This window comes from Heteronotia binoei, chromosome 5 (assembly GCF_032191835.1).
Source record: "Heteronotia binoei isolate CCM8104 ecotype False Entrance Well chromosome 5, APGP_CSIRO_Hbin_v1, whole genome shotgun sequence".
Lineage (NCBI taxonomy): Eukaryota > Metazoa > Chordata > Lepidosauria > Squamata > Gekkonidae > Heteronotia > Heteronotia binoei.
Window position 1 is genome coordinate 45,354,495 of NC_083227.1, and position 26,397 is coordinate 45,380,891.

Here is a 26,397-nt window from a genome sequence, read left to right on the forward strand (position 1 = left end):
TCTTCTTTTTTAGTGACGGACAAACATATAAATGCATAAATTAACATGCAGCACTTTAAAAGTTAACCAATGATAGGCAGCCCACCTGAACCATGGCGGGAATGGGGAAGACTTACTGCTGAGGCCATCTCTGATTTGCAGATCTGTATCAGAGACAGGCCATGATGATACTGTGGTACCTGAGGGAGAAAATCTAAACAGCAGCCCTCTGTTGAGTGAAAGTGTAACAGCGATGACTGACTTTACGCCAACATTTGCCGCCTTTTCCTCTCTAATGGAAGGACCAGCCCTGGTGTGTGACACAACTTGTGAAGAAGGTAATTAAAATGTGGAATTTGCTGATGGGGATGCAGTGATGGCCACAGGCATAGGCAGCTTTAAAAGGGGATGAGATAGATTCGTGGAGGAGAGTTCTATCAGTGACTACAAGCCATGGTGACTAAAGGCAACCTCTTCAACCTTTGAATCCCAGAGCCAGGAGGCAAATTCAGGGAAAGGCCTTGACCTCTATGCCCTGTTGTTGGCCTTCCCGAGGAACTGTTTGGCCACTGAAACCAGCCAATGAAGGACCACCCAGAAACAATGCTAAAGAGAGAGACGAGACATTTCTTCCACATCTCTTTAAGTGATGGATGGATGCCATTGCTTGAGCTGGGACATTGCTGCTTAGATATATCATAAGTCATATTATTATAGGGGGATATGCTTTAGGAGTTGGCTAGCATGTTCCCAAGTGGCAAACTTTTCCCTTTTTCTGCTTTCCTCCCAAGTTTTTACAACAAGCTATTCTAACAGAAAGATTAGCCTACTGGCCTTCTAGATTTCACTACAAGCAGCAGAAATGCTTAGTTGTTTAGCTTCTTGAAATCCTTGCACATAATGATGTCCATAGCTCTGTGTGTAAAATCTCCCTCTCCACAGTTGCTCTGCTATGAGCTCATGCTATATACTTGCTTTGAAAAGAATGTATATAGTCCTCATGGTTGCTTTGGTGGGGGGGAGACATGTGCAAGGTTTCGTAACAGCATCAGAGGGCTGCATAGCACTTTTTGGTGGTTAGACAAAGATTAATAAGGAGTCGACAGGGCTTTAATGTTGTTCAAATACTTGAGAGGAAGAGTATATATTGTGGTTACAATGCCCCCTGGGGCCCACTCCCTTTGCTTTTTCTCATTTGAGTACATCTCCTGCATAAGACACCCACACTCTGGCTGTATACTCTTTTGTGATTACAAAAAAAGCCCATGTTGGGGATTTCTACTGGAACAAGCATTAACAAACAGTAAGTAGCCCCGAAGACATAACTGTGAATATCCACCATATACAGAGATGTCAGTGTTTAGGTATTCGAACCAACAGAAGATCTCAACTGATGCTACGCAACCTTCTCTGCCCCAGTTAATGTTGATGTCCTCCTCAGGTTTTCCTTGACCTTAATAAATTCTGGTGCATTTTCTTCTTGCTTCTCTTGTTCTCTCTCCAGCTGAAAAAGGAATGCAGGTTTTGTACTGTTGTTATTATTATTATTAAGAACAGGAGTAATGTTTGTAATAAATCATTTGCTTCAGAGATCCATACTTCTAGAAGGATAATTTAACTCAACTCTTTCTCTTGGTCCAATCCAAAAACAGAACTTCATACCTTAAAGAAGCAATAGTCAGCCTCAGGTGATGACTTACGACTTGAACTTGGCAGACAAACGAATGCGATGTACTCAGTGCATTTTTTGTAGAAAAAGCCCAGCAGGAGCTTATTTGCATATTAAGCCAAAATGCTTGGCCTAGGAGCATGTAGGCTTCCCAACCCTCCCGCCCTGGCGGGGGACCTCAGGATTTCCACCCTCTTCCCCCGCTCCCCAAAAAAATGGAAGCGGGGGGAGGGGGGAAATGGCGCTGGGGAGCATGACGAGCTGCCCCATCCTGGAGCAGGCGAGGCCGCCGCGCTGCTGCCACCCCCGCCCCACCCATCGCAGCTGCTCCTCTGAGATGGGCCCAGGCTGAGCCCATCTCGGAGGAGCAGCCAAGAGGCGGCAGCAGCGCAGGCAAAACCAGAGAAGGGAAGGGCGGAGGCAGGCCAGGAGCATGGCGAGTCGCGAATCCGGGCCCTTCTAGGACCCGGACTCGCGGCTCGCCACGCCCCTGGCCCGCCTCCACCCCCCCTCCGATTCCACCCCAGAGGCGGAGCGGAGCAGGCGAGGCTGCCGCACCGCTGCCGCCCCCCCCCACCGCAGCTGCTCCTCCGAGATGGGCTCAGCCTGAGCCCATCTCGGAGGAGCAGCCACGGCGAGCGGAGAAGAGGCGGCAGCTGCACAGCGGCGTTGCCTGCTCCGAGACGGGGCGGCTCGCCACGCTCCCTGGCTCCGTTTCCCCCCTCCCCCCTAGCTCCACCCCAGTGTCTCCTGGCTCCACCCCCAAAGTCCCCAGATATTTCTGGGATTGGACTTGGCAACCCTCGGAGCATGTGACTGCTGCATGGTGGGTTGGACCAGCTGGAGCCCTGGCCAGCCCAGGCAGAGCTCTGCCCCGTGGCAGGATTTACTCCTGGATGATGATTTTCTTTATTAACTTGGAAATACATATGGCTCATACCAAAATTTAATCAAGGAATAGTAGCTTTGATCCCTTGGAACATCACTGACAGAAGGAATTTCCATCAGCTAAGTGGAGAAAACCTTTCTCATCTCCCTTTCCTCTCGCAGCCCAACATGTCTTCCGATTGCAGCTCTTGGGGAATAGGAAGCTCTTATAACACTGGGCTACAATGAAAGGAGGGAACCAAGAAAGGTCTGCTCCATGGATGAAGTGAATGCCAGAATCGAGCCACTGCTAAAAAGACCCTATCTGTTGACAGCATCCACCTCACTTCTGCAGGCTAGGGTATAGTCAGCAGGGCTTAAGAAGAGCCCTTAATCTTGTGGTGGGGGGACGCCTGGACACTAGTATATATTGGTCCAATTTAAAGTGGTCATCAGTATTCATTTACACAGCTAAGTCAAATAATATTGCTGATTCTAGATTGCACAAGTTGGAAGAGCAATTTTATTAACAGGAAATGAAGGCTCTGCTAACTAAACAGGTGTAGCTGGCTCTATTTGGGGGGGAGGTGGAATCACAGAAATATAGAAGATACAAAGTTGATAGTAAAGTAAAACAAAATGCATAAGGCTGCAGAAGCAAATTTAAAATATTGAGAATAAACTACAGCTTATAGAATACAGAAGCAGGACTCATAGTACGAAGGTACATGGTCTGAAGGAAGGTATGGAAGATTATGATCTTATCAGGTTGTCATGAAAATGTTAAGTAAGCTTTTTAGAATTAACTCTAGCAGTCTTCAATGAAAGGGCCTTAATTGTGACATTCTAGTTCTTTGCACATTGCCATAAGTTGTCAGTGACTTCATGGCATTTAATACACACAGAGTTCTTTGTTGAGGTATGTGTGAACTGCCAATTAAAAACAATACAAGGTTTGGCTAGCATTGAAACTGAGAATCCAGAGGTATGATTTGCATTAGATTTGCCTCCTGTTCCCTTTCAAAAAAGAAAAATGAAATTTCTGACTAGTCTTGTTACTAGTACAAAGGTAGGTTTGCCATTTACACACTCCACAGAGGATGAAATTATAATTAGCTGCATCTTTAATGGAACATTAGAGCCAAGTTTTGATAGGTAAAATAAGGGGGGGGATTCTAATCTGTTTTCAAAGAAAACTAAAATATCTCCAACGCATTCAAATTTGAAGATTTTTTAAATCCTCAAAAGGATTATACTTTTCACTAATGGAACATTAGAGCCAAGTTTTGATAGGTAAAATAAGGGGGGGGGGGTTGGAATTCTAATCTGTTATCAAAGAAAACTAAAATATCTCCAACGCATTCAAATTTGAAGATTTTTTAAATCCTCAAAAGGATTATACTTTTCACTCTAACCCATATTCAAGTTACTCCAGAACTGATTTTATCTTTGTGACTTTTGGTCTCATTACCTGACTAGCTGATATTCTAATAGAATGCCAAACACTGTCTGATCATGCAGTTGTCGTATTAATTTCTGAGAAACAGAAGGATTTACCATTTCATTGAAGATACTTTGCTTTTTAAACAAGATTATTTATTTCAAGAATAAATCAAAGACATCTTTCAGTATAACAGCATTTTTGCACCTATGCCAGGCTTGCCAGTTGGCTCCGTATTTGTCCTGACCAGACCTTGCCACATTGATCCATGTAACAGTTCCCTTCAGATTGGACTACTGCAATTCTATGTAGGGCTATCCTTGAAAACGCTTTGGAAACTACAAGTGGTCCAGAATGCAGCTGCTAGGCTGCTAATTGGAACATCATGGTCATCTCATATAATCCCAATACTTCAGCCGCTACACTGGCTATCAGTTAGTTTCCAAATCCAATTGAAAGTACTGTTGTCAACTTTTAAAGGCCTCAGCAGCTTGGGATCCTCATACCTATAAGACTCGCATACCTTCCTACTCTCACATTGTTACAACCCATCACTCCCTCCACTGTCATCCTCTTGGAGCCTTTTGCAGGTGCCTGGCCTAAGGATGGTTGACATAAGCTGTTACTAGGGGAAGGGCTTCCTCAGTGATGGCCCCTATCCTGTGGAATGCACTCTATGATAGGGTTGCCAGCTTCAGGTTCGGAAATATCTGGAGATTTTGGGGGTGGAGCCTTAGGAGGAGGGGGCTTGGAGAGAGGAGGGACCTTAATGGGGTAAAATGCCATAGAGTCCACCTTCCAAAGTGGTCATTTTTTCCAGAGGAACAGATCTCTGTCACCTGGAGAACAGTTGTAATTCCAGGAGATTTCCAGCCACCATCCAGAGACTGGCATCCCTGCTCTCTGATGACACCTGCACTCTGTGGGACTTGATTAGTTTCCACAGGGCTCGTAAGACCAAATTGTTCAGGTGGCCATTGGAGGTTAACTGGATGCGTTGGGCTGGCTTGATAGTAATATGGTGCTAAGTCAAACTTTAATATTTTATTTGTATTATTTGATTTTGCTGGGTTTTAATGTATTTATGATGATGATGTTGTTTTAAGTGTTGTAAATCACCGTGAGACCCCCCCCCCCTGGGTGAGTGGTGGCTAAAACATCTAACAAATAATAATAAACCATCTAATAAATAATTAACATCTAATAAATAAAATGATAGGTAGTGTCTGTATCATATAAATGTCAGCATATGCTTGCTAATAAGACTTCCGGCTGGAGTCTAATGCACATGATCTATGACAGTTCCTGACAGCTTCCCCTAGCAGGTGCAAACTGGTTCTGTCCAGAGGACTTGTGCTGATGCAGAATGACTCAGCACTGTGTGCTGATTGGTGCTTGTATATAGCTATGTGTATATAACTGAGGAGAGCTTGTACAGTGTATCCTCTGCTATCGTATGTATTGTATGTACACTTTGACCAGTGTATACCAGGACAACTATAACTTGTAAATCTGTAAATAAATGTATATAGTTAGCACAAGTCAGTGTGCTGTATATTCTTAAACCTCTCGAACCCATAGCATACCAGCAAATACGCCAACAATAAAAGCATTTCCATTTGTTAATACGCTACAGATACACATACATTCAAAAGAGAACTCCCACCATATTTACAGCATTTGGAGAGGGGGGGGGGGGTTGTTGTATTTGTAGTGTATTTTTGTGTGTATTTTTTTGTCACACACTTGCTCCTGGCTTCAACTCAAAGTCTCCTGGCTCCACTTCCAAAGTCCCTAGATATTTCTTGAGTTGGACCTGGCAACCCTAATTGTGTCTTGTGCTTCAGATCAACTGGAATCCATACCTGCCCTTCCACCCTTATGCAAGCATGTCCATAGGTAAGACTCAAACACACAATCTTCAGGCACTTAATCATAGGGTTGCTAAGTCCAATTCAAGAAATATCGGGGGACTTTGAAGGTGGAGTCAGGAGACTTTGGGGGTGGAGCCTGGGGACATTGGGGGTGGAGCCAGGAACAAGGTTGTGACTAGCACAACTGAACTCCAAAGGGAGTTCTGGCCATCACATTTAAAGGGGCCGCATGCCTTTTAAATCCCCTCACTCCGTTAGAAATAATGAAGCATAGGGGCACCTTCTTTGAGGGCTCATAGAATTGGACCCCCTGGTCCAATCTTTTTGAAACTTGGAGGGTATTTTGAGGAGAGGTACCACATGCTGTGCTGAGCATTTGGTGCCTCTAGCTTTAAAAACAGCCACCGCCCCCCCCCCACAAGCCCAAGATACCTGTGGATCAATTTTCCATTATATCTTATGGGAATCAGTCTCCATAGGGAATAATGGAGTGCCCAGTAGACATTTCCCTACCCCCCGCTTTCTAATGATCCTGAAGCGGGGGGAGGGCCTCCAAACTGTGGGATCTCCTGCCCCAACCTGGGGATTGGCAGCCCTAATTATTCAAGTGCCTTGATCAGTTGATTACCGCACCCAAAAGCTGAGCCTAAAAGAACAAAGGCGAAACCCCTGCAGCAAGGAGACCCCCCCAGAAGCTTTCATCTTCAAATCTTTTAATTACAACAAAAAAGAAAAAGGAAATAAAAAAGAGGACTCATCATTTGCAAACAGTTTAGAGCCTCCCAAACCATTTGAAGGAAAATATGGAGTAATTATGGGGCGGAGGGGGGGGGATAATTCCCAAAGAAGGTTTATCTGTACAGGAGAATGAGGAGATGTTTGTGGCCATGTGGTTAAAAGTCCTACCCTATGAGTATAAGAGCAGGAGAAAGTTGCATGTGCTGGATAGTCATGCTTTCTCTATATGAAAATAGGAACAACAAAAGAGAAAAGCTCCAGAGTCCTGGCCATGGAGTGAGGTCATCTCGAATCCTTTGTTCAGCACTGGGCATTGAAGTGGGCCCTCCATCTCAAAAGGTCCTAGCAAAGCAAAGGGTGATCAAACTTATTTAGGTGTAGTAGAAGCCCCTTCCCTACAAGGATAGCCTAAGAGCTTGGGGCTCTTAGTTTAAAAAAAAGACAAAAGATGATGCCTGGTCTCACTGGGGACAAAGATTAGTTTATTTTATTTATTCATTTAGATATTTGTATCCCAACAGGGACCCAAATTGGCTTATAACATCACTCTCCCCTCCCACATTTAATCCTCACAACAGCAGCCTTGTGGTTAGAATGGGAGAAGATTGACTGTCCTAAGGTTACCCACTCACCTTCCATGGAAGACTGGGGATTCATATCTGAGTCCTGCAAATCTGAATCTGACCTAGCCAAGTGCAACATACTGTTTTGTGACACCAGCAGGAACTCATTTGCATATTAGGCCACAACCCCTGACATCACCATTGTTTCATATAGAGCTTTTGTGCATATTAGGCCACCCCCCACCCCCCCCCCCCGTTGTCAAGCCAGCTGGAACTGCGTCCCTGTGCAGTCATGCTAAAAAAAAAAGCCTTGGGCCCCATGAATGAAAGATCCCACCGGAACATCCTATCATTAACAGCCTTGCTCAGACCTTGCAAACAGAGGGCCATGGCTTCCTTGACTGAGTCAATCCATCTCAGGTTGGGTCTTCCTCTTTTCCTACTGCCTCCGACTTTTCCTAGCCACAATTGTCCTAGCCATGATTGTCTTTTCCAGTGCTACACCACAGTAACTCTGAGTACCTCTATGCGTGTACTCACCTCCTCTCCTAGGCTCAACTTGTAGGTTCATACACATCAGAAACAACATATGCCATAAAGCGCTTTGTCCTCACAAAGAAAATGATGGTATTCAAATTGCCGCAAGAACTTCATTACACTTGAGAAAATGGGAAGCATCAAAAATGGGGGGGGGGGGGAATCCTCTTTTAAAAAGAGAAAGCTGTTAAAAGCTTTTAGCAAAAACATGATCAGGCCATGCTTTTATCAGCTTTTGATCACAATAAGCCACCCTAATTAGGAAAGTTTGAGTGTGGATAAAAAAATAAGAAGGAGGAATTAAAACAAAATGAAGCCAAGGAAAATTAAGCAGCTAATTACATCTCCTGCAGATGAGTTCACTCTGTTTAAAAGGCCGCGAGGTATTCCTTTTAATAAAAAAATGTTTAATTGCATTGTTCCAACTGAGCTTATGGGATGTTCCTGCAAAGCTGGGTTGTGTTCACAGCCCCACGATTTTTGTTTCATTGTTTGGAAGTGTCTGCAATTAAGCAGCCTATGTTAACAAAAACAAGGAAAATACATGCCATAGCGTGTCGATAATTGTCCCTTCAGGAGATGCATGTGGTGTTATGCCAAGAATTTAATTAAGATTTCTATCCAATAACTGATTGATGGGCAGTACTGCACTTGCTGTCCTGTTCTTAGGGCTTCCAGAACCCTCTTGGCCACTGGCAGGGGATGGGGGTGGGGAGGGGAGGGTTGCTAGATCTAGAGATTTGTGGGTGGAGCCTGGAGAGGACAGGGACCTCAGTGTGGCATAATTCCACAAAGCCCACCTTCCAAAACATCCTTTTTTCTCCAGGGGAACTGATCTCTGTAGTCTGGAGATGAGCTGTAATTTCAGGGAATCCCACCTGTAGGCTGGCATCCCTACCTTTTCTGGAGGACTGATTGAAAAATGTCAATCCTGAACCTATTTACAAGCTGAGAACTTTCTTATGACTCCACTGAGTTTCAAGAGCTTGTAAACAGCCAGAAGTAATGACAGAAATGTGGCAACTTAGCTGTCCCAGCAGAAGATTTAGGAAGCCTTATTATGGCATGTAGAATGGGGGGTTGTAAAGGTTTATCCAGGCTACTTGTGGTGTGGCCCGAAGTCTTAATCAACACACACACACACACACACACACACAAATGAAGGTGCCCCTAATGTGAATGATTGCTTATTTCAACTCTTCCATCCTTGAAATGTTTCTCTGCTGGGATGCAAATTAAAACACAAACACCCAAACCCATCCACCCCTTTCTGGTCAGGTGGCTTGTGCTGGAAGTTACCAATGCAAAAAATTTACTTGAGATTACGGGCAGAGGTTTTATTGTGAATACATTTCGCTTTGGGAGAAAAGTGTGGCAGAAACCAGTTTGATTATGAACAGGGGAAAAATAAGGAAGATATGGGACAGCTGTAGGATGTTTATGAAGTTGTCTGAACACAAGGGGGGAAAAAAACTAACACTAACATCAGGTAATGCAAGTGGATTTTTATGGCAATGTGAAAGACACCTTAGTGTTTTTGATCAAAAGGGCTCATCACACAAACCACAGGTGTCAATTGTAGCCTTTGACATTGTGCTCCATTAAAGGGCTATGCAAAAAAAAAAAAAAATCCTGTACATTTATCACACCAGGAAATAAAAAATGGGGTGATTAATGGATTACTCTGATTCAAAGCCCTACTCAGATGTGAAACTCAGTGATAACCTTCAGAACATAAGAGAAGCCATATTGGATCAGGCCAATGGCCCATCCAGTCCAACACTCTGTCACACAGTGGCAAAACAAAACAAAACAAAACCAAGTGCCATCTAGAGGTCCACCAGTGGGGTTAGAAGCCCTTCCACTGTGCTCCTCCCAAGCAGCAGAATACAGAGCATCACTGCCCCAGACAGAGAGTTACTATGATACACTGTGGCTAATAGCCACTGATGGACCTCTGAAGCTGTCTATGCTTGTTGCCGCCACCACCTCCTGTGGCAGTGAATTCCACACGTTAATCACCCTTTGGGTGAAGAAGTACTTCCTTTTATCAGTCCTAACCCGACTGCTCAGCAATTTCATTGAATGCCCATGAGTTCTTGTATTGTGAGAAAGGGAGAAAAGTACTTCTTTCTCTGCTTTCTGCATCCCATGCATAATCTTGTAAACTTCTATCATGTCACCCCTCAGTTGACGTTTCTCCAAGCTAAAGAGCCCCAAGTGTTTTAACCTTTCTTCAAAGGGAAAGTATTCCAACCCTTTAATCATTCTAGATGCCCTTTTCTGCACTTTTTCCAGTGCTGTATCTTTTTTGAGGTGCGGTGACCAGAATTGTACACAGTATTCCAAATGAGACCGCACCATTGATTTATACAGGGGCATTATGATGCTGGCTGATTGTTTTCAAATCCCTTTCTAATAATTCGCAGCATGGTGTTGGCCTTTTTTATTGCAATCGCACACTGTCTTGACATTTTCAATGAGTTATCTACCATGACTCCAAGATCTCTCTCTTGGTCAGTCTCTGCCAGTTTACACCCCATCAACTTGTATTTATAGCTAGGATTTTTGCCCCAAAGTGTATTACTTTGCCCTTGGCCACATTGAACCTCATCTGCCATGTTGATGCCCAGTTGCCCAGCCTTGACAGATCCCTTTGGAATGCCACCCTGAACAATTTAGTGTCATCTGCAAACTTGGCCACTTCAGTGCTTACTTTCAACTCCAAATCATTAATGAACAAGTTAAAGAGCATGGGACCTAGTAGTGAGCCCTGCGGCACCCCACTGCTTACCATCTTCCACTACGAAAATTACTTATTTATACTCACTCTCTGTTTCCTATTATTTAGTCAGTTTTTGATCCACAAGAGGACTTGTCCTTTTACTCCATGACTCTCCAGCTTACTAAGGAGCCTTTGATGAGGAACTTTATCAAAAGCTTTCTGGAAGTCAAGGTAAACAACATCTATTGGGTCCCCTTTGTCCACATGTTTGTTCACCCCCTCAAAGAACTCTAACAGGTTAATGAGACAAGATCTTCCCTTACAGAACCCATGCTGAGTCTTCCTCAATAACTTGTGTTCATCAATGTGCCTACTCATTCTCTCTTTGATAATGGTTTCTACCAACATTCCCGGTATTGAAGTCAGACTGACTGGCCTGTAATTTCCCGGATCTCCTCTGGAACCCTATCTAAAGATGGGGGTGACACTTGCTAACTTCCAGTCCTCAGGAACAGAGGCAGATTTCAATGAAAGATTACATATTTTTTGTCAGGAGATCCACAAGTTCACCTTTGAGTTCTTTCAGAACTCTTGGATGTATGCCATCCGGGCCTGGTGACTTATTCGTTTTTCATTTGTCTATCAGTTGTAGGACCTCCTCTCTTGTCACCTCAATCTGACTCAGGTCTCTCAACACCTCTTCCAAAATTAGCGGTTCTGGAGTGGGCAAACACTTCTCATCTTTCACAGTGAAGATGGAGGCAAAAATGCATTCAGCTTCTCAGCCATTTTTTTATCCACCACCAGTGATCCTTCAGTAAACCTTGTTGCATGAGTTACCGTCCTGGTACAGAGGTAATGCTGGATCATGTCTTGGTGTTACAGGAATGAGTATCAGGCTCGTGCACTCCATTGTTTGTTTCCTGTCTTGTGCTACAACTCCTTCCCACCTTTCCAGTTTTGAAACCATTAACTGGCAAACTCTGAGCAAGAAGTGCAATCCACAGTTTATTTGGAGGGCAAGCAATCACAAAGTTATAGTTTGGATGCCAGATCATATTATAGTTTGCCATGAACCAAGAAAGGAGGGAGGAAAACAGAATACATGAGGAAAAGAGGGAAGTAGAACAGAGAGTATATTTATGTACAGTGGGCCTATATAAAACCGTGGAACAGGGCTGCCATTTGAGCCACCATATTATGGCTGAACGGGCCAGTGGCCCTCAACCAAATCAAACTTGCAGCATCATGTGACTGTGCAGGGTAGATTAGTCCAAGAGCCATTGGGCTCAATTAGATCTAACATCAAATGACGAGGTGTTACACATGAACCATGCAAAATTACCATGGAACTTCATATTTGGGCAGGGTTTTGAATGGTGAAGAGGATTCATAGGAAATGCAACGCAAATACCCTTTTTGTATTGGCACACTCTTCCATTGGTGCAAACAAATGTCACTGAATCATCTCCTACCTGATCCAGCCTTTGTTGCCTCTTCATCAGTTCTTGTTCAAAGGGAGACGTCAGTTTTTTTGCCTCTTCTTCTTCTTTCCTCTGCCTTATCAGCTGGTTTCGTCGCCGATGCTCTAGGACTCGCTGCAGTTCTGGTTTGCTCTCAACTCCCAGTCCTCTATGGGGAGGAAGAGAATAAGTCAATTAGCATTGCATTTTAGGCACAAAGGGGACAATTTAATCCTGGTTCATTTATGTACAGTGACCCTATATGAAACCCTAGAACAGGGCTGCAATCTCCCTCTCTCTTTGCAGCAGGGCTCCCATGCTTCTAACAACCATGTTACAAGTGGAAATTCAACTAAATTTTCCCATGCCTACATCTGCTTTCCAAGAACTACAACATCCACCAATTGAATTTCTGCACATAAATCAATCACAGGAATTGTACCAAGGTTCCCCAAAACCACAAAAGCCAGCTTGGGGTAGTGGTTAAGAGTTTCAGACTCTAATCTGGAGAACTGTGTTTGTTTCCCCACTCTTCCACTTGAAGCCAGCTGGGTGACCTTGGGTCAGTCACAGCTTTCTTTCAGCCTAAAAATAAACATAGCTCGCCACCTAGTGGTGCTTCAGGCATCCAGACGAGATGATTCTTAGAGATCTCTTGACTATTCTGCACACAATGCGATACAATAATTTAATTTAATATGCAAAACAAAAACAAAACAGGAACATGGAAGGGTGGTGAGAAATGATACGATTAAATATTTGTCTGGCTTTCTTTCAGCCAAATCTGTTTGAAAGTATTCGGATATGACAGATGCCGAAAGAGTTGGGGTTCTTTCTTTCAGCACTGGACAGAGAGACAGAAGGAGATCTGAGTAGATTCTGGCTGCATGGACAGAGCATAGCTTCTGTTCCCCTCAGAAGGGTTACAAAGATCGTAAGGGTCACAGACCTCTGAAAGACTGTGTATGGTTGTCAGGGCTTTTTTCCTGGGGGAACACAGTGGAACAGAGTTCTGGAACCTCTTTGTGGCGTGGAAACAAAATTTAAAAAGAAAAGAAAAGTTAACGAGGAGCACCGATTTGTTTCTCCATTTCCCTTTTGAGAGTTTGGGCACCTCTTTTTCCATAAAAAAAGCTCTGATGGTTGTGAAACATTTTGGGAATGTCTGGTATGTTAGGCATGGTTGGATACAATGAATCCTGTATTCATATAAATTGTGATCTAAAATATAGATCCAGGTGGGCAGCTGTGTCGGTCTGAAGCAGTAGAACAAAGCAGGAGTCAAGTATCACCTTTAAGACCAGCAAACTTTTATTCAGAATGTAAGCTTGAAGAAGTGTGCACGCACATGAAAGCTTACATTCTGAATAAAAGTTTGTTGGTCTTAAAGGTGCTGCTTGACTCCTGCTTCAATCTAAAATATGTTTTCCCTCTTTCTAGACATATTTTGTGACTCTGCTAAAATGGATGCATCCTCAATATTTTGGGAACTCTGGACCAATATTCCAGGCACAATTGGATAAAATAAATCCAAACTCTGTGGTAAAACGGATGTATCCATAAAACTTTATCAAACAATTATCATTTGAAGTAATAAGTGCATAATTACATGTCTTAATGAAATATATTTATTAAATCAATCACATGTTTATTAGGATTTTTTGTTGTTGTTCAGTCGCACAGTGGAGTCAGACTCTTTGCGACCCCATGGACAAAGTCACGCCAGGTCCTCCTGTCTTCCACCGTCCTCCAAAGTATTAAGATTATCTGGACAAAAAACGCCCCCCCCCTTTCCTTTTCTTCCTTTTCTCCAGCAGAGGGAGGGATTTCACCAGTAATCTTAGGGTTGAATTCAGCATCAAGTAGCTCAATGGTTACATATGCTTGCTGCAGCTGGTTGAGTGCAGACCCTCTCTTCCATTCAGCTTTCGTGTATGTGTGTTAAGTGCTGTCATGTCACTTCCAATTTATCATGATCCTATGAATTCATGTCCTCCAAAATGTCCTATTATTAACAGCCAATCCCAGGACTTGCAAACTGAGGGCTGTGGCTTCTTTGACGGAATCCATCTCATGTTGGGTCTTCCTTTTTTCCTGCTGCCTCCAACTTTTGCTAGTATTATTGTCTTTTCCAATGCCTCTTGTGTTCTCATAATGTGACCAAAGTACAATAGCCTCAATTTAGGCATTTTAGCTTCAGGGAGAATTCAGGCTTGATTTGGCCTAGAACCCATTTATTTGTCTTTTTGGTGGTCCACAGTATCTGTGAAACTGTCCTCTGACATCACATTTCTGCTTTCTCCCTGTCAGGTTTTTTTCCCCCTGTCAGTTTTCTTCATTGTCCAACTTTCAGACCTATACATTGCAAAGGGGAATACAGTGACATGAATTAATCAGCAACTCAGTCACCAGTAACACATCCTTATACCTTAAGATCTTTTCTAGCTCCTTCGTGGTGGCTTTTCCCAGTTTCATTCTCCTGATTTCTTAGGTGTAGTCTCCCTTTTGGTTGATGATGGAACCAAGAAATAGAACATCTTGAACAATTTCAATTTCTTTGTCAACCTTAAAGTTGTGTAATTCCCCAGTAGTCATTACTTTTGTCTTCTTGATGTTTAGCTGTAATTCTGCTTTTACTTTCATCAGTAGTTGTTTCAAGTCTTCACTGTTTTCTGCTATTAATGTGTGCCATCTGCATATCTCAAATTGTTAATGTTCCTTCCACCAATTTTCACTCTACCTTCATCTAAAACTAACCCAGCCTTCCTCATGATATGTTCTGCATACAGATTGAAGAGATAGGGAGATAAAATGCATCCTTGTCTGCTACTTTGCAAACTGAAAAACATTCTGTTTCTCGTCCAGAATATAAATTGCACATCAAAACGATCAGATAGGCCCTGAGCTTGATAGCCCAGGCAAGTCTGATCTCATCAGATCTTGGAATCTAAGCAGTCTCAACTCTGTTAAGAACTTAGATGGGGAGACCTTGGAAGACCAGCAGTCAGAAAGCAGGGGCAGGCTTTATTCAGCCACCTCCCTGAATATCCCCCAGGCCTCCAGTAGGGGTCAGTCACCAGAGGCCACCATGACTTCCAGATGTGTGCATGCACGCACACACACACACACATGTACACATGCACAAAAATACTCAATAAATTGTTTAAAAAATCAGATACTGTGGCACACCCATTTTCTTTAAAGCTAACCATAGCTTTTCATGATCTGCACAGTCAAAAGACAGACTTGTAAGACGGAATTGTTTAAAATAGCGTTTAACAAATAATGGGGAGGTGACCCCTGTTCCACCATCCCACAGCACTGACACCTGAACCATCCCAGTACAAATCCAGAGTGCCAGATAATATCTTACAATATCATTACATGTGGTGCTCAATAAGAATTAAAACCCGCCATCTGGATCCGGTGAGTGAACCTGGAATCATACTACATATTTTAAATTGTATGCATTGTTGAAATGTTTTAATGATTTTATTGTACTTTGATTTTAACACTCTGTTATTTTAACTGTTGTTAGCCGCCTGGAGCCTGTTAGGGGAGGGCGGGATATAAATGCAATAAAAATAAATAAAAATAAAAGCTTTGCTGTAATTGATGAAATATGTGCTGATTTTCTTCTGAAATTCTCTTGTATGTTCCAGTAACCAACAGAAATTGGCATGATCTCTAGTGTCTCTTCCTTTTCTGAATCCAGCTTGAACATCTGGCATTTTGTATTCCATATACAGTTACAGTTTTTGCTGTAAGATTTTGAACATCACTCATGCTAGCACTGGGTATTTTACTGGACGAGACAGCCATCTTCTCAGTGCACTGGTTTTGTATAGGACACTACTATAGATAACTGCTAGATAGTTCCACTAAGTTCTCTGTTGATTTCTATTTATACCTTAGCTCTTCACCTCTAATCTAGGGAGGAGAAAAGGAAAAAAGCCCTTTACTGTTTCCTGGCAACCACAGAATAAATTTCTCAGTCACTTCTGGCCCAATCAAAACATATCTTGAGTATATCTGAAGGTATTCCTGACTTATGTCAGCCCCCAAGTTACCCAAGCAACTATCCTCACCTTGATGAGAGGATGATGTCTAACTCTACCTTTCTCTCTTCCCTAATTCCAAGGATGCTGTTGAAGTTCTAAACCTGTGCTTGGAGTTGGTAATAAGCTGGATGCAGGTGAACAAGCTGAAACTTAATCCTGACAAGACAGAGGTTTTCTAGCAGAAAGACAGATCAGGGACTTGACCTGTCTTGGAAAGAAGCAGTACTCCCCTTAAAAAGCCAGGTTCATGGTTTGGAAGTGCTATTTGACACAGCAATCACCTTAGAAAAGGTGGAGTGTTTTTGCCCAGTTTCATCTGGTAGGTCAACTGCATTTGTTCTTGGATCAGTCATATCTAGCCACAGTGATCCATGCCTTTGTTAAATCTAGACTGGAGTGCTTGGGGCTACCCTTGATGAGTGTTTGGAGGCTGCAGCTAGTTCACTGTGGCTAGACTGCTGGTCGGGGCCAGGTATTGGGAGCATGTGACCCAGATGTCACAGCAATTATACTGGCTGCCACTCCAGAGCCCAATTTAAGATATTGCTTTTAATCTTTAAAGCCCTACAGAGCTTGGGACATGGGTAGCTGAAGGATTGTCTTCTCCTATATCAGGGGTGGCCAAATTTTCCTCTAAGAGTTTACAAGGGTCTTAGTACAGGGCTTACTGTAAGCTCCAGGAGGATTGGCTACATCAGGGGTGTGTGGCCTAATATGCAAAAGAGTTTCTGCTACAAAAAACCCCCTGTATTTGTTTATGTGCAGCAGTTGCATCTGTAGATTTGGTAGTGATCATAATCACACTAGGCAGTGGGGCTGATACTAACTGCAGGCACATGTTCAGAAACATGTGGCAAGGCAATGTGATGCCTTATGGAGGGGTTTAGTGTTGCCAGTCCCCTGGTGGGGGTGGCAGATCCCTGCCCCTCTTCTAATTTCCCAGTGCTCTTTGGAGCAGCAGCAGGAGAATTTTTTATAAATAAATGCTGCCAGTCAATGCTGTGCTGTCACTATGGTTTTACCACAGAGTTTCTTATGACTCCTAGAGAGGTAGAATAATAGAATCATAGAGTTGGAAGGGATCTCCCCAGGGTCATCTAGTCCAACTTCTTGCACAATTCAAGAAACTCACAAATACTCCCCCCCCCAGTGACAAGAGATGTGTCATCATTTCCTGGAAGTGACATCACAATGTTGCCTCCCCCCGTCACACACTCTCAGCCTAGTCTACCTCACCTTTTTCTAAAGATACAATGGAGGAAAGGAGAATGATATAATCTGTGTTGAATCTCCATTGTGGAGAAAGGCAGGGCATATGTGAAGTAAATAAAAAAATACATATAGCAGAAGATGAGGGAAGATAAAAATTTTGGTTAGTTGGTGGATAGGAAGGAAGGAAGCAGGGGATTGCCAGGAGGAGGGAAAGAGGAATAGTGTGGGGAGGCGGTTCTGAAAGCTTCAAGAAAGACCAGTATGCATGAGAGAAGTTGTTCTGGAGCCTGTGAAATCAATTCTGTGAAGGCCGGCTCTATCCCTTGTTATGTCTGGCTTCTTCCACAAGGGAGAGTAAAAACATGCCCATACCATGGCGGTGGCAGCATGTAGAGCTAGGATGGGCAGGAACACACCTGACCCTGCTGTGCTGTCATCCCACTTCATAGCAACTGCACAAAAGCACAGACATAACACTGATTTCAATACCTTCCTCTGAGACCTTTCCCATCCCGTCTCATGTCACCACTAAGCCATGCTGTTATGCCACCATGTAGGAAAAAAGAACAAAAAAAGTAACTGAAAGGGCTGAAAGGTGGTGGTGAGGGGATGCAGACCTTAACTCTGCCATTTTGAAGGCACAGCATGGCTCTGCCTGCCCCTTCCCATAATGGCTGCAGGCGGAATGGCCTGTAGTTTCCTACCTGAGCAGGATCACAGGATGTTTATGTTTAATCTGGCTCATACAGCTTTGCTCATGCTGATATGGGAAATTCCTGGAGATCTGGGGGCTGCAGAACCTGGGGATAGTGGAGTTGGGGAGTGGATTGAACTCAGGAGGGATGCGATATCATAGAGCTGATCTATGATTCCTGGAGATTTGGGAGGCAGAGCCTAGGAAGAGAAGTCCTACACTGCCTGGCACCCTAGGCAAGGCTAACTTCTGGTGCCTCCCCACTGATAATGTGGCACCCCAGAAGGTCAGTGCCCTAGGCAATGGCCTAGTTTGCCTAGTGGCAGGGACGGCCCTGCCTCTGAAGCAGCCATTTTCTCTTGTGGAATTGATCTCCGTGGCCTGGAGATCTGTCATAACTCTGGGAGAATGTCAGATCCCAAATGGAAGTTGGGGGAAGATAAAAGTTTTGGTTAGTTGGATAAACATATGGAGCAGAGGTCCATCAGTGGCTAATAGTCACTGCGTATTGTTGTCCAGGGGCAACAGCGTTATTGTTGTCTGTCTGGGATAGTGATGCTCTGTATTCTTGGTGCTTGGGAGGGGCAACAGTGTGAGGACTTCTAGTGTCCTGGCCCCACTGATGGACCTCCTGATGGCACCTGGTTTTTTTGGCCACTGTGTGACACAGAGTGTTGGACTGGATGGGCCATTGGCCTGATTCAATATGGCTTCTCTTATGTTCTTATGTTTTTAAATTCACAATCCTAATTTTTTTTTTTTAAAAAAAACTAAGCACACAAACACCTTTCCTCTATGTGACACAGGGGTACAATCTCATGAATGTAGAATACATGCTCTGATGCTTCACTAAAAGCTTAGAGAAAGAGTTTTCTCGGATTAATGCAGACTGTTCTCAAATTATGTTGTGTAAAAGATGCCAATCAGCAGCAGCCCACCACTCCTCCCTTCTTGAGGCACTCATATGTGGCATTGAAACTGACTTCTTCATAGTATCACGCCCGAGCAGATCTCCCTGTATCCTAACTGCTTCCTGCTTGCCCTTTCCAAACAAGTTATGTACTGAATAAAACAAATAAAACTAGCGGATGTGGCAGGGGAAACAGGCAGGATATTTACCAGCTCCTCTCCTTCCTTTCATCTAAAAAGGGGCCCTGACAAGATGGTTGTCTTTCTTTCATCAAAGAAATATGTTTATCTCTTTGTGGGGCTTTGGGAGACCTCAGATTGACTCTACTGACGCCACAGCAAACCAGGAGGAGATTATAAAATGTGGTCTGAATTGTGTGAGGGCTTCTTCAGTACAGGCAGAACTAGAAGAATACGTGTTCAATTGGGCTTTGTGATGTTAAATAGAGATAAAAGGAGCTGGAGGTTGTTGCAAAGAATCAAAATGCCATCAGCACACACGTAAATATGAATCTGTGTAGCACATTTTAACCCTGCCCTTAGTTCAGGGTGTTCAGGGAAGAACACCAGGTTCTCCCTTTCTTATTTAATTCTTACAACAACCCTATATAGTGGGTTACGCTAAGAGGGAATGACTGATCCATGGGCACCCAGTGACTGTCAAGCACGCTCATTTCCGTACTGAGTTTTTCTAGATAAAGAGCAGGTCACCAGCTCTCCATTGCTCCCCCCTTATTTACAGCCAGTGGGCAAGTAATACATCCATCTGGCCCTAGGATGTTTATGCTACAGCCTGGCTGACATTACCTTCAAGTTGCCTCTCCCACAGTTTCACACAGACAACCCTTATCTTCTCCCAGAGTAGTGTGAGAATGTCTGATGTTTCCAATAGCCTAAAATTCCTTAGTAATAAAATAGATAGTGGTTTAGTAACCATTGAACCCGTGACTCAAGTATGCATCTGTATGGTAAACTCTGATGATATCCTATATAGCAACTATGTAACTGTATGTACGTCATTACTCCCAAGGCTTGTGTCCTTGGTACAGCTCCTGAGTTTCTAACAATAAAACTACTTTGACTTAAAACAAAGAACTGGTTATTGAGAAATATCAGTGCTTGACAGTGACCTTCATGGTAGAGTGGGGATTTGAACCTGGGTGTTCCAGATCCCAATCTTAATATTCTAACCGTTATAACACTCGTAAAGCTACTTTAGACTGAGTCAGACCACTGGTCTATCAGGTTCATCTATTTTGACTGGCAAGGCCTCGGGTCTTCTTTCACATTTTAATTAGAAATGCCAGGGTCTGAACCTTGAACCATCTGTGTACAAAGAAGATATCCTAACATAGCAGTGGCCAAACTGCAGCTCGGGAGCCACATGTGGCTCTTTCACACATATTGCATGGCTCTCAAAGCCCTCACTGCCCTTTCAGCCAGCTTGGAAAAGGCATTTGTCTCTAAATCACTTCTCCAAGCCAAGCCAGCCAGCAGCTTGGAAAATGCTTTTAAAGTTGCTTTCTTTCCACCTCCCCCAATCTATTTGCTTTCCTGCCTTCCTTCCTGTCTTGTGGCTCTCAAACATCTGATGTTTATTCTATGTGGCTCTTACATTAAGCAAGTTTGGTCACCCCTGTGGACCTAACACATAATCACAACACATTCCTAAAGGTAAAGGTAGTCCCCTGTGCAAACACCTAGTCGTTACCAACCCATGAGGTGATGTCACATTACAACATTTTCTTGGCAGACTTTTTACAGGGTCATTTGCCATTGCCTTCTCCAGTCATCTACACTTTACCCCCAGCAAGCTGGGTACTTCCATCCTTGGAAGGATGGAAGGCTGAGTCAACTTTGAGCCAGCTACCTGAACCCAGCTTTCACTGGGATCTAACTTAGGTCATGAGCAGAGCTTGGACTGCAGTACAGCATCTTACCACTCTGCACCATGGGGCTCTAACACCTTCCTACACTGATTCAAAAACTCTGTTATGATCATGATGACCAGATTAATCTCACTAACCATTACATCCTGCTGGCACAAATACATGTGCACAAACAAACTTTTGTTAGATCTTTTGGGTGCCGTATATTGCTGAGCAGTTGGGTTAGAACTGATAAAAGGAAGTACTTCTTCACCCAAAGGGTGATTAACACATGGAATTCACTGGCACAGGAGGCGGTGGTGGCTACAAGCATAGACAGCTTCAAGAGGGGATTGGATAAACATATGGAGCAGAGGTCCATCACTGGCTATTAGCCACAGCTTATAGTTGGAACTCTCTGTCTGGGGCAGTGATGCTCTGTATTCTTGGTGCTTAGGGGGAGCACAGTGGGAGGGCTTCTAATGTCCTGGCCTCACTGGTGGACCTCCTGATGACACTTGGGTTTTTTGGCCACTGTGTGACGCAGAGTGTTGGACTGCATGGGCCATTGGCCTGATCCAACATGGCTTCTCTTATGTTTTTATGTAGTTTTATAGACTGGGAGGTCAAGTAAAGGCATGCAATGTAGTTGTAGTTCAAGTTTTGCTTCATCTTTTACTTGCAGCTGTTTTCTGTGCTGAAGAGGCAAGTGCCTCTAATACAAAACTATGGCTTGCCTCTTCTGCAATAGATTGTCACAATAGTGAACGCTGCCAGACATTTGTGCCTTGAAATATGGCACAATAAGTTTAGGAAGAGGTCCTCAAAGGCAAGCTATTCATTTATTCCTGCAAATTTGTACCATTTTAAACACAGAATTTGTATTTTTCTTAGTTTGGAATTCCTTGGAGGGGCAGCCGGTTCCTTACCTTTTGTGGTTCATAAGCAGCTCCCTGTGAAGTTCTTGGTGGCTTTTCGAGGCTCTTACAGGATTGAGGAGCTTTTTAGGTTTGATAAGATCAGGGCTCCCATCAATGTAATCTGGGTGAGCCATGATATTTCCCAGTTCAGGCCGTTCCCTCTGTATTTCAGAATACATAGATGCTAGAAGAGAGAGAAAGAAGGAACACAGATCTCTGGGTTAAATATCAGAGAAAATTTTCAGGAGGAAAAAGAACATGAGCCAATAATGCCCATCTCTTCTCAGAGGCTCATATTTTCTCATATTTAGATATTAGTATCATGGTAAATATCTGGACAACCCCTATCTCTGAACAAAGCAAATAATTTGTGAAGGATTCTTTTTCCAGGTTCAGCTGGAGTATTCCCAGGGGTTAAATATCCTATAGAGCCACATCCCCTGACTGATTGCAGTGCTGGACAGGATTTCAGTTACCTGCCCCTTCCCTTCTCCTGGCTAATGAGCAGAGAGGAACGTTTCCAAGGCATCTGAATGATTTTAAACAGCTAGCTCCGTAACACACCAAGTTTTCACACAGAGACTCAGTTCAGACATTGTGTAAAACCTTTGTTTATTTTAATTATGGTTAATTTGTGAAACCAGGATTTGGCTCACAGATAATCAGTCAGATGCTTGTTTGCCTCAACCAAATTCTTCTCTCTATAGCCTGGGAGAGAGTAAACAGGAACAAGCTAGAATTAAACTAGGGCTAAACTGAGATATCTGCATACAACCAGACATGGGGTGAGGTGGGGATTTATGCTGTTGGTGTCACGCAGGTGTGATGATGTCACTTCTAGCGTGACCTAGAAGTGACATTGTCACACCAGAGGCAACATTCTAATGTTCACTCCCAACTCTATAGTTTCACCAGGAAATTTCAAGCAAATGCTAATAATTTGTGAAGGAACCTTTTTCCAGGACCAGCTGGAGTATTCCCTGGGGTTAAATACCCTATAGAGCCACATCCCATGGCACAATTATGTCACTTTTGGGTTGCACTGGTGTGAAGGACCCAGTCAGAAGCTTACTTGGGAGGGTGACCACTTTAAATTTCTCCCCGGTCACCTTCCCTCAGTCCCTCAGTCACACTCACAGAATCCTGTTAGAACTCTCAAAGATTGGCACCAGACAGATTTAAAGTCAAAACCCACAAAAATATTTATTAGGTAACAAAAGGCAAGGGAGAGGGATAAAATAATATTGATTATGACTGTTTAATATTAAAAAGGCAAATCAGTTGGCAGATGTTTGGCAGAATGAATCAATTACTAAATGCAGAGACTTATCAGGCTGAGGTAAAATATAACAATTACTTTGGCAGGAGATCTTTTAAAATAAACAATAAACAGGCAGGCTTCAGAATTCTACTGAATTCTTCTTCAGGCAGGCTGTGCCTTCTGGGCACTCAGAATGCTGTTACTTCAGATGTCTAGCACTAGCTTTGGCAGTGCCAAATCATAAAAATAACAAACTACCATCACTCTTTCCACACACACATAGAGAACTCCTGACTGGTGTCAGTGTATTCTCCCTCACAGACCCTCTCACACTAGCTATCTTCCAGGACTCGTACCCTTCAATATCGATGCGTCTCAGCCCCACAGCCAGTCCTCTGGTCTGAGTCTTGGGTAACCCTGCTGACCACCAGAATCCAGTTCTCCCCTCAGCGTGTATTTGTGTGATCTAGTTTGTACATGGAGATTGCCTGATGTGCTGGCAAAATCTCCCTCAGAGAGTTTCAAACTGCCTGAAAACTCTCTTCCTTCAGACAGACACCACTCAGCTCTGTCTCCCACAAGGAGCCCAGCCTCACTGGTTGCTCTCAGCCCCTCGTCCAGTTGTCGTTACAACTGATGGGCCTAAGCCCACCGTCTTCACTTCAGACTCCTTCTCTGAAGACTTCTCTCGAAGACACCCTGGTTAAGACTAAAAAATCTGAGGAGTTCCACTGCTAAGCAAACCTTAAATGGATACTTTTTTTGTTGCTCGGGCGTTCCAGCCAATTGCTGCAAGCCTGTTTCACAGCTACTCAGGCCAGAAGTGACATTGTCACACCAGAGGCAACATTCTAATGTTCATTCCCAACTCTATAGTTTCACCAGGGAATTTCAGGCAAATGCTAATAATTCGTGAAGGATCCTTTTTCCAGGACCAGCTGGAGTATTCCCAGGGGTTAAATACCCTATAGAGTCACATCCCCTGACACAATTATGTCACTTTTGGGTTGCACTGGAAATGATGTCATGATGTCAACCAATGCCATCCCCTCTTTTCACCTGGCATTTTTTCTCTATCACCCAGCAGAGTGGCAGCGGGCAGAGATCTCCCACAGACCAGGAGACCTGGTAACCCTGGAATTCATACATCACTTAAAACTAGTCAAGACTAACTTCGTTAATAACAAATTTCAGATCTTAGATTCAGATCCTGATTTGACAGACCTTAACTTATAGTTGCTAGTGGAGAGACATGCATTCAGACAATCACACTAACCATAGTGTTTTTAATGACACTAAAGTTTTGTGTCTGGATCACAGCAGGAACAGGAAAACTATGGGCAAAGCTGTCATGTGGAAGCCTTTTTGCAACTGGTAGGAAAGCTATGCATGCCTGACTCCATGCGAAAAATGGCCTAATAGTATTTGCCAAGTCTATTTAAATCAAACATTTCAGAAATCTAGAAAAAATGAGAGGGCAGTGTTAATGATATGCAGCTAAAATGTAGTGATAAACCATTCCCACCCCCCCAGTAAAATAATTCAGTGCTGAATAGCTTCTCATTGCATGCTAACAACAGGATGTATCCCACTGCTGTAGTAAAGGAAGAGAGAAAAACAGATCACAACTGATTACATCAGCATAATTGGGGTGAAAAGTTCAGTTGTAACAATTAAGCATCACAGAAACACTGAGGGCTATGTTTGTCTACATTTCCAGGGGAATCTGAAATTTATTTTAAGGAAAGGAAAAGGTCTGACATGTTCAGATTTGCCAGACACTGAGGATATTCTGAGGAGAGCCAGTTTGGTGTAGTGGTTAAGTGTGCAGACTCTTATCTGGGAGAACCGGGTTTGATTCCCCACTCCTCCACTTGCACCTGCTAGAATGGCCTTGGGTCAGCCATAGCTCTGGCAGAGGTTGTCCTTGAAAGGGCAGCTGCTGTGAGAGCCCTCTCAGCCCCACCCACCTCACAGGGTGTCTGTTGTGGGGGAGGAAGGTAAAGGAGATTGTGAGCCGCTCTGAGACTCTTCGGAGTGGAGGGCGGGATATAAATCCAATATCATTATCATATCATCATTCTAATTCAGAATAATCTCATAGAACACAATGGGAACTTGATTCTCTAACCACTACTTTTCATATGGTACATTAGCTTAACCTACCTTACAAGCTTGTTGTGAGGATAACACTAGGGGTGGGAATGGGACAAGAAAGCAAAAGTTGTCTGAACTCCTTAAACGAAGAGTAGGGCAAAAAACATGTCAGACAGACAAGCTGGGTTTCAGAGACGAACTTGAGATCAAATTGCCAACATTTGCTGAATTATGGAGAAAGCACAGGAGTAACTTCTGGATTCATGCTGGAAGTGACATCACAGCATCACAGCAGTGTCGATTTCCTCCCTCCTAAGCAGCAGTGGGAGTGGCAGAACACAGGGTGTGAGATTTCCCACTAAAGTTGGAGTACTTGTAAGTCTAGTGGCCAAGAGGGTTGGGAGACTACAGTGGCGAGGTTGAAGGAGGTTAAATCACTATCTGATGCAGTGACAGAAAAAGCAGCATGGGGTATTTTACTGCCCTCCTCTTGCAGCCTCCTGACCTGCATGGCTATTAGGAATACAAGAACATACAAAAAGCCCTGCTGGATTAGACCAGTGGCCCATCTAGTCCAGTTTCACATAGAAGTCAGATAGTTGTTCTGGATGGTCAGCAAACAAACCATGGAGGCCAAGTCCATTACCCTGATGTTCCCACCTAGTGTTGTTAGTCAGCAGTTTACTGCCTCTGAAAATGAAGGTCTAAATTGGTCCAGTGAACTTTCCTGGGGTTGAAAATGGCTGTGAAGCGGGGAGAGGACGGGGAAAATCTGCAACTACCAATACCTTCTGCTGACTGATTATTGGATCCAAGCCATGATATCAGCTGCAAGTCCACAATCCTAGAGGCTTGTTCCAGCATTCTCTGTGAGATGTCCTAACATTCCAAGCACCACTTATGCATTTTATTTCACTAAAAAACAGTACATTTTTTTCTGGCATCTATATACATAGTACAGACAGACATTACACAACATGGATTAGTGCCTTTGAGATTGGCATTGAAAGAGTTCAATCCAAATTTGTAAAGAAAATTATGGGTTTGCCTTGTCGCATTTCATATGCTGTCCTTTGTTTAGAAACAGGCCTGCATGGTTTATATCAATTAAACACTGGCTCAAAGTGAATTACACTGCTGACTGTGGGAGTTATCTACATCAAATGTTGTCTGAATCCCCCCCACATCCAAACGGTCTGCCTATATAGAGGAGAAAATAATCACTATAGGCTTGTCCATAGATCCTCTGTGTATGCTCCCTTTTACGAATGCATATTACCTAATCAAATGCAGAATTCTAGATACTGAAATGCAAAACCAAATCAGTACTGCAAATAAAACCTGCTCCCCTCTGAGTTTTGGAATTTTTCCTACTGTTGGCTGTTTGCCTTTCTACTTATCAGCCCTTCATGCCCCACGACTGTGCAGAGCATTTGCACTTGCTAGATGCAATACTATCCCATCTGCAGTCGTCTATGGCAGATATAATAAAACTCCATATTCAGCCAGACTCTGTGTA

The 26,397-nt window shown here is 43.5% G+C and overlaps 1 protein-coding gene across 2 annotated transcripts in view; it reads right to left on the reverse strand.

Annotated features, from left to right (window-relative positions):
• Positions 1 to 749: 749 nt before the first annotated feature.
• The window catches only part of FAM107A (family with sequence similarity 107 member A), a 116,791-nt gene continuing 91,143 nt past the window's right edge, over positions 750 to 26,397 (reverse strand). For both annotated transcript variants that reach the window (XM_060239414.1, XM_060239415.1), the window contains 3 exons: positions 21,530 to 21,704; positions 11,869 to 12,025; positions 750 to 1,483 (listed from right to left, as the gene is read on the reverse strand). In XM_060239414.1, the coding sequence (XP_060095397.1) occupies positions 1,376 to 1,483; positions 11,869 to 12,025; positions 21,530 to 21,704 (440 nt within the window). In that variant the 3' untranslated portion in view covers positions 750 to 1,375. The remainder of the gene's footprint in view (positions 1,484 to 11,868; positions 12,026 to 21,529; positions 21,705 to 26,397) is intronic.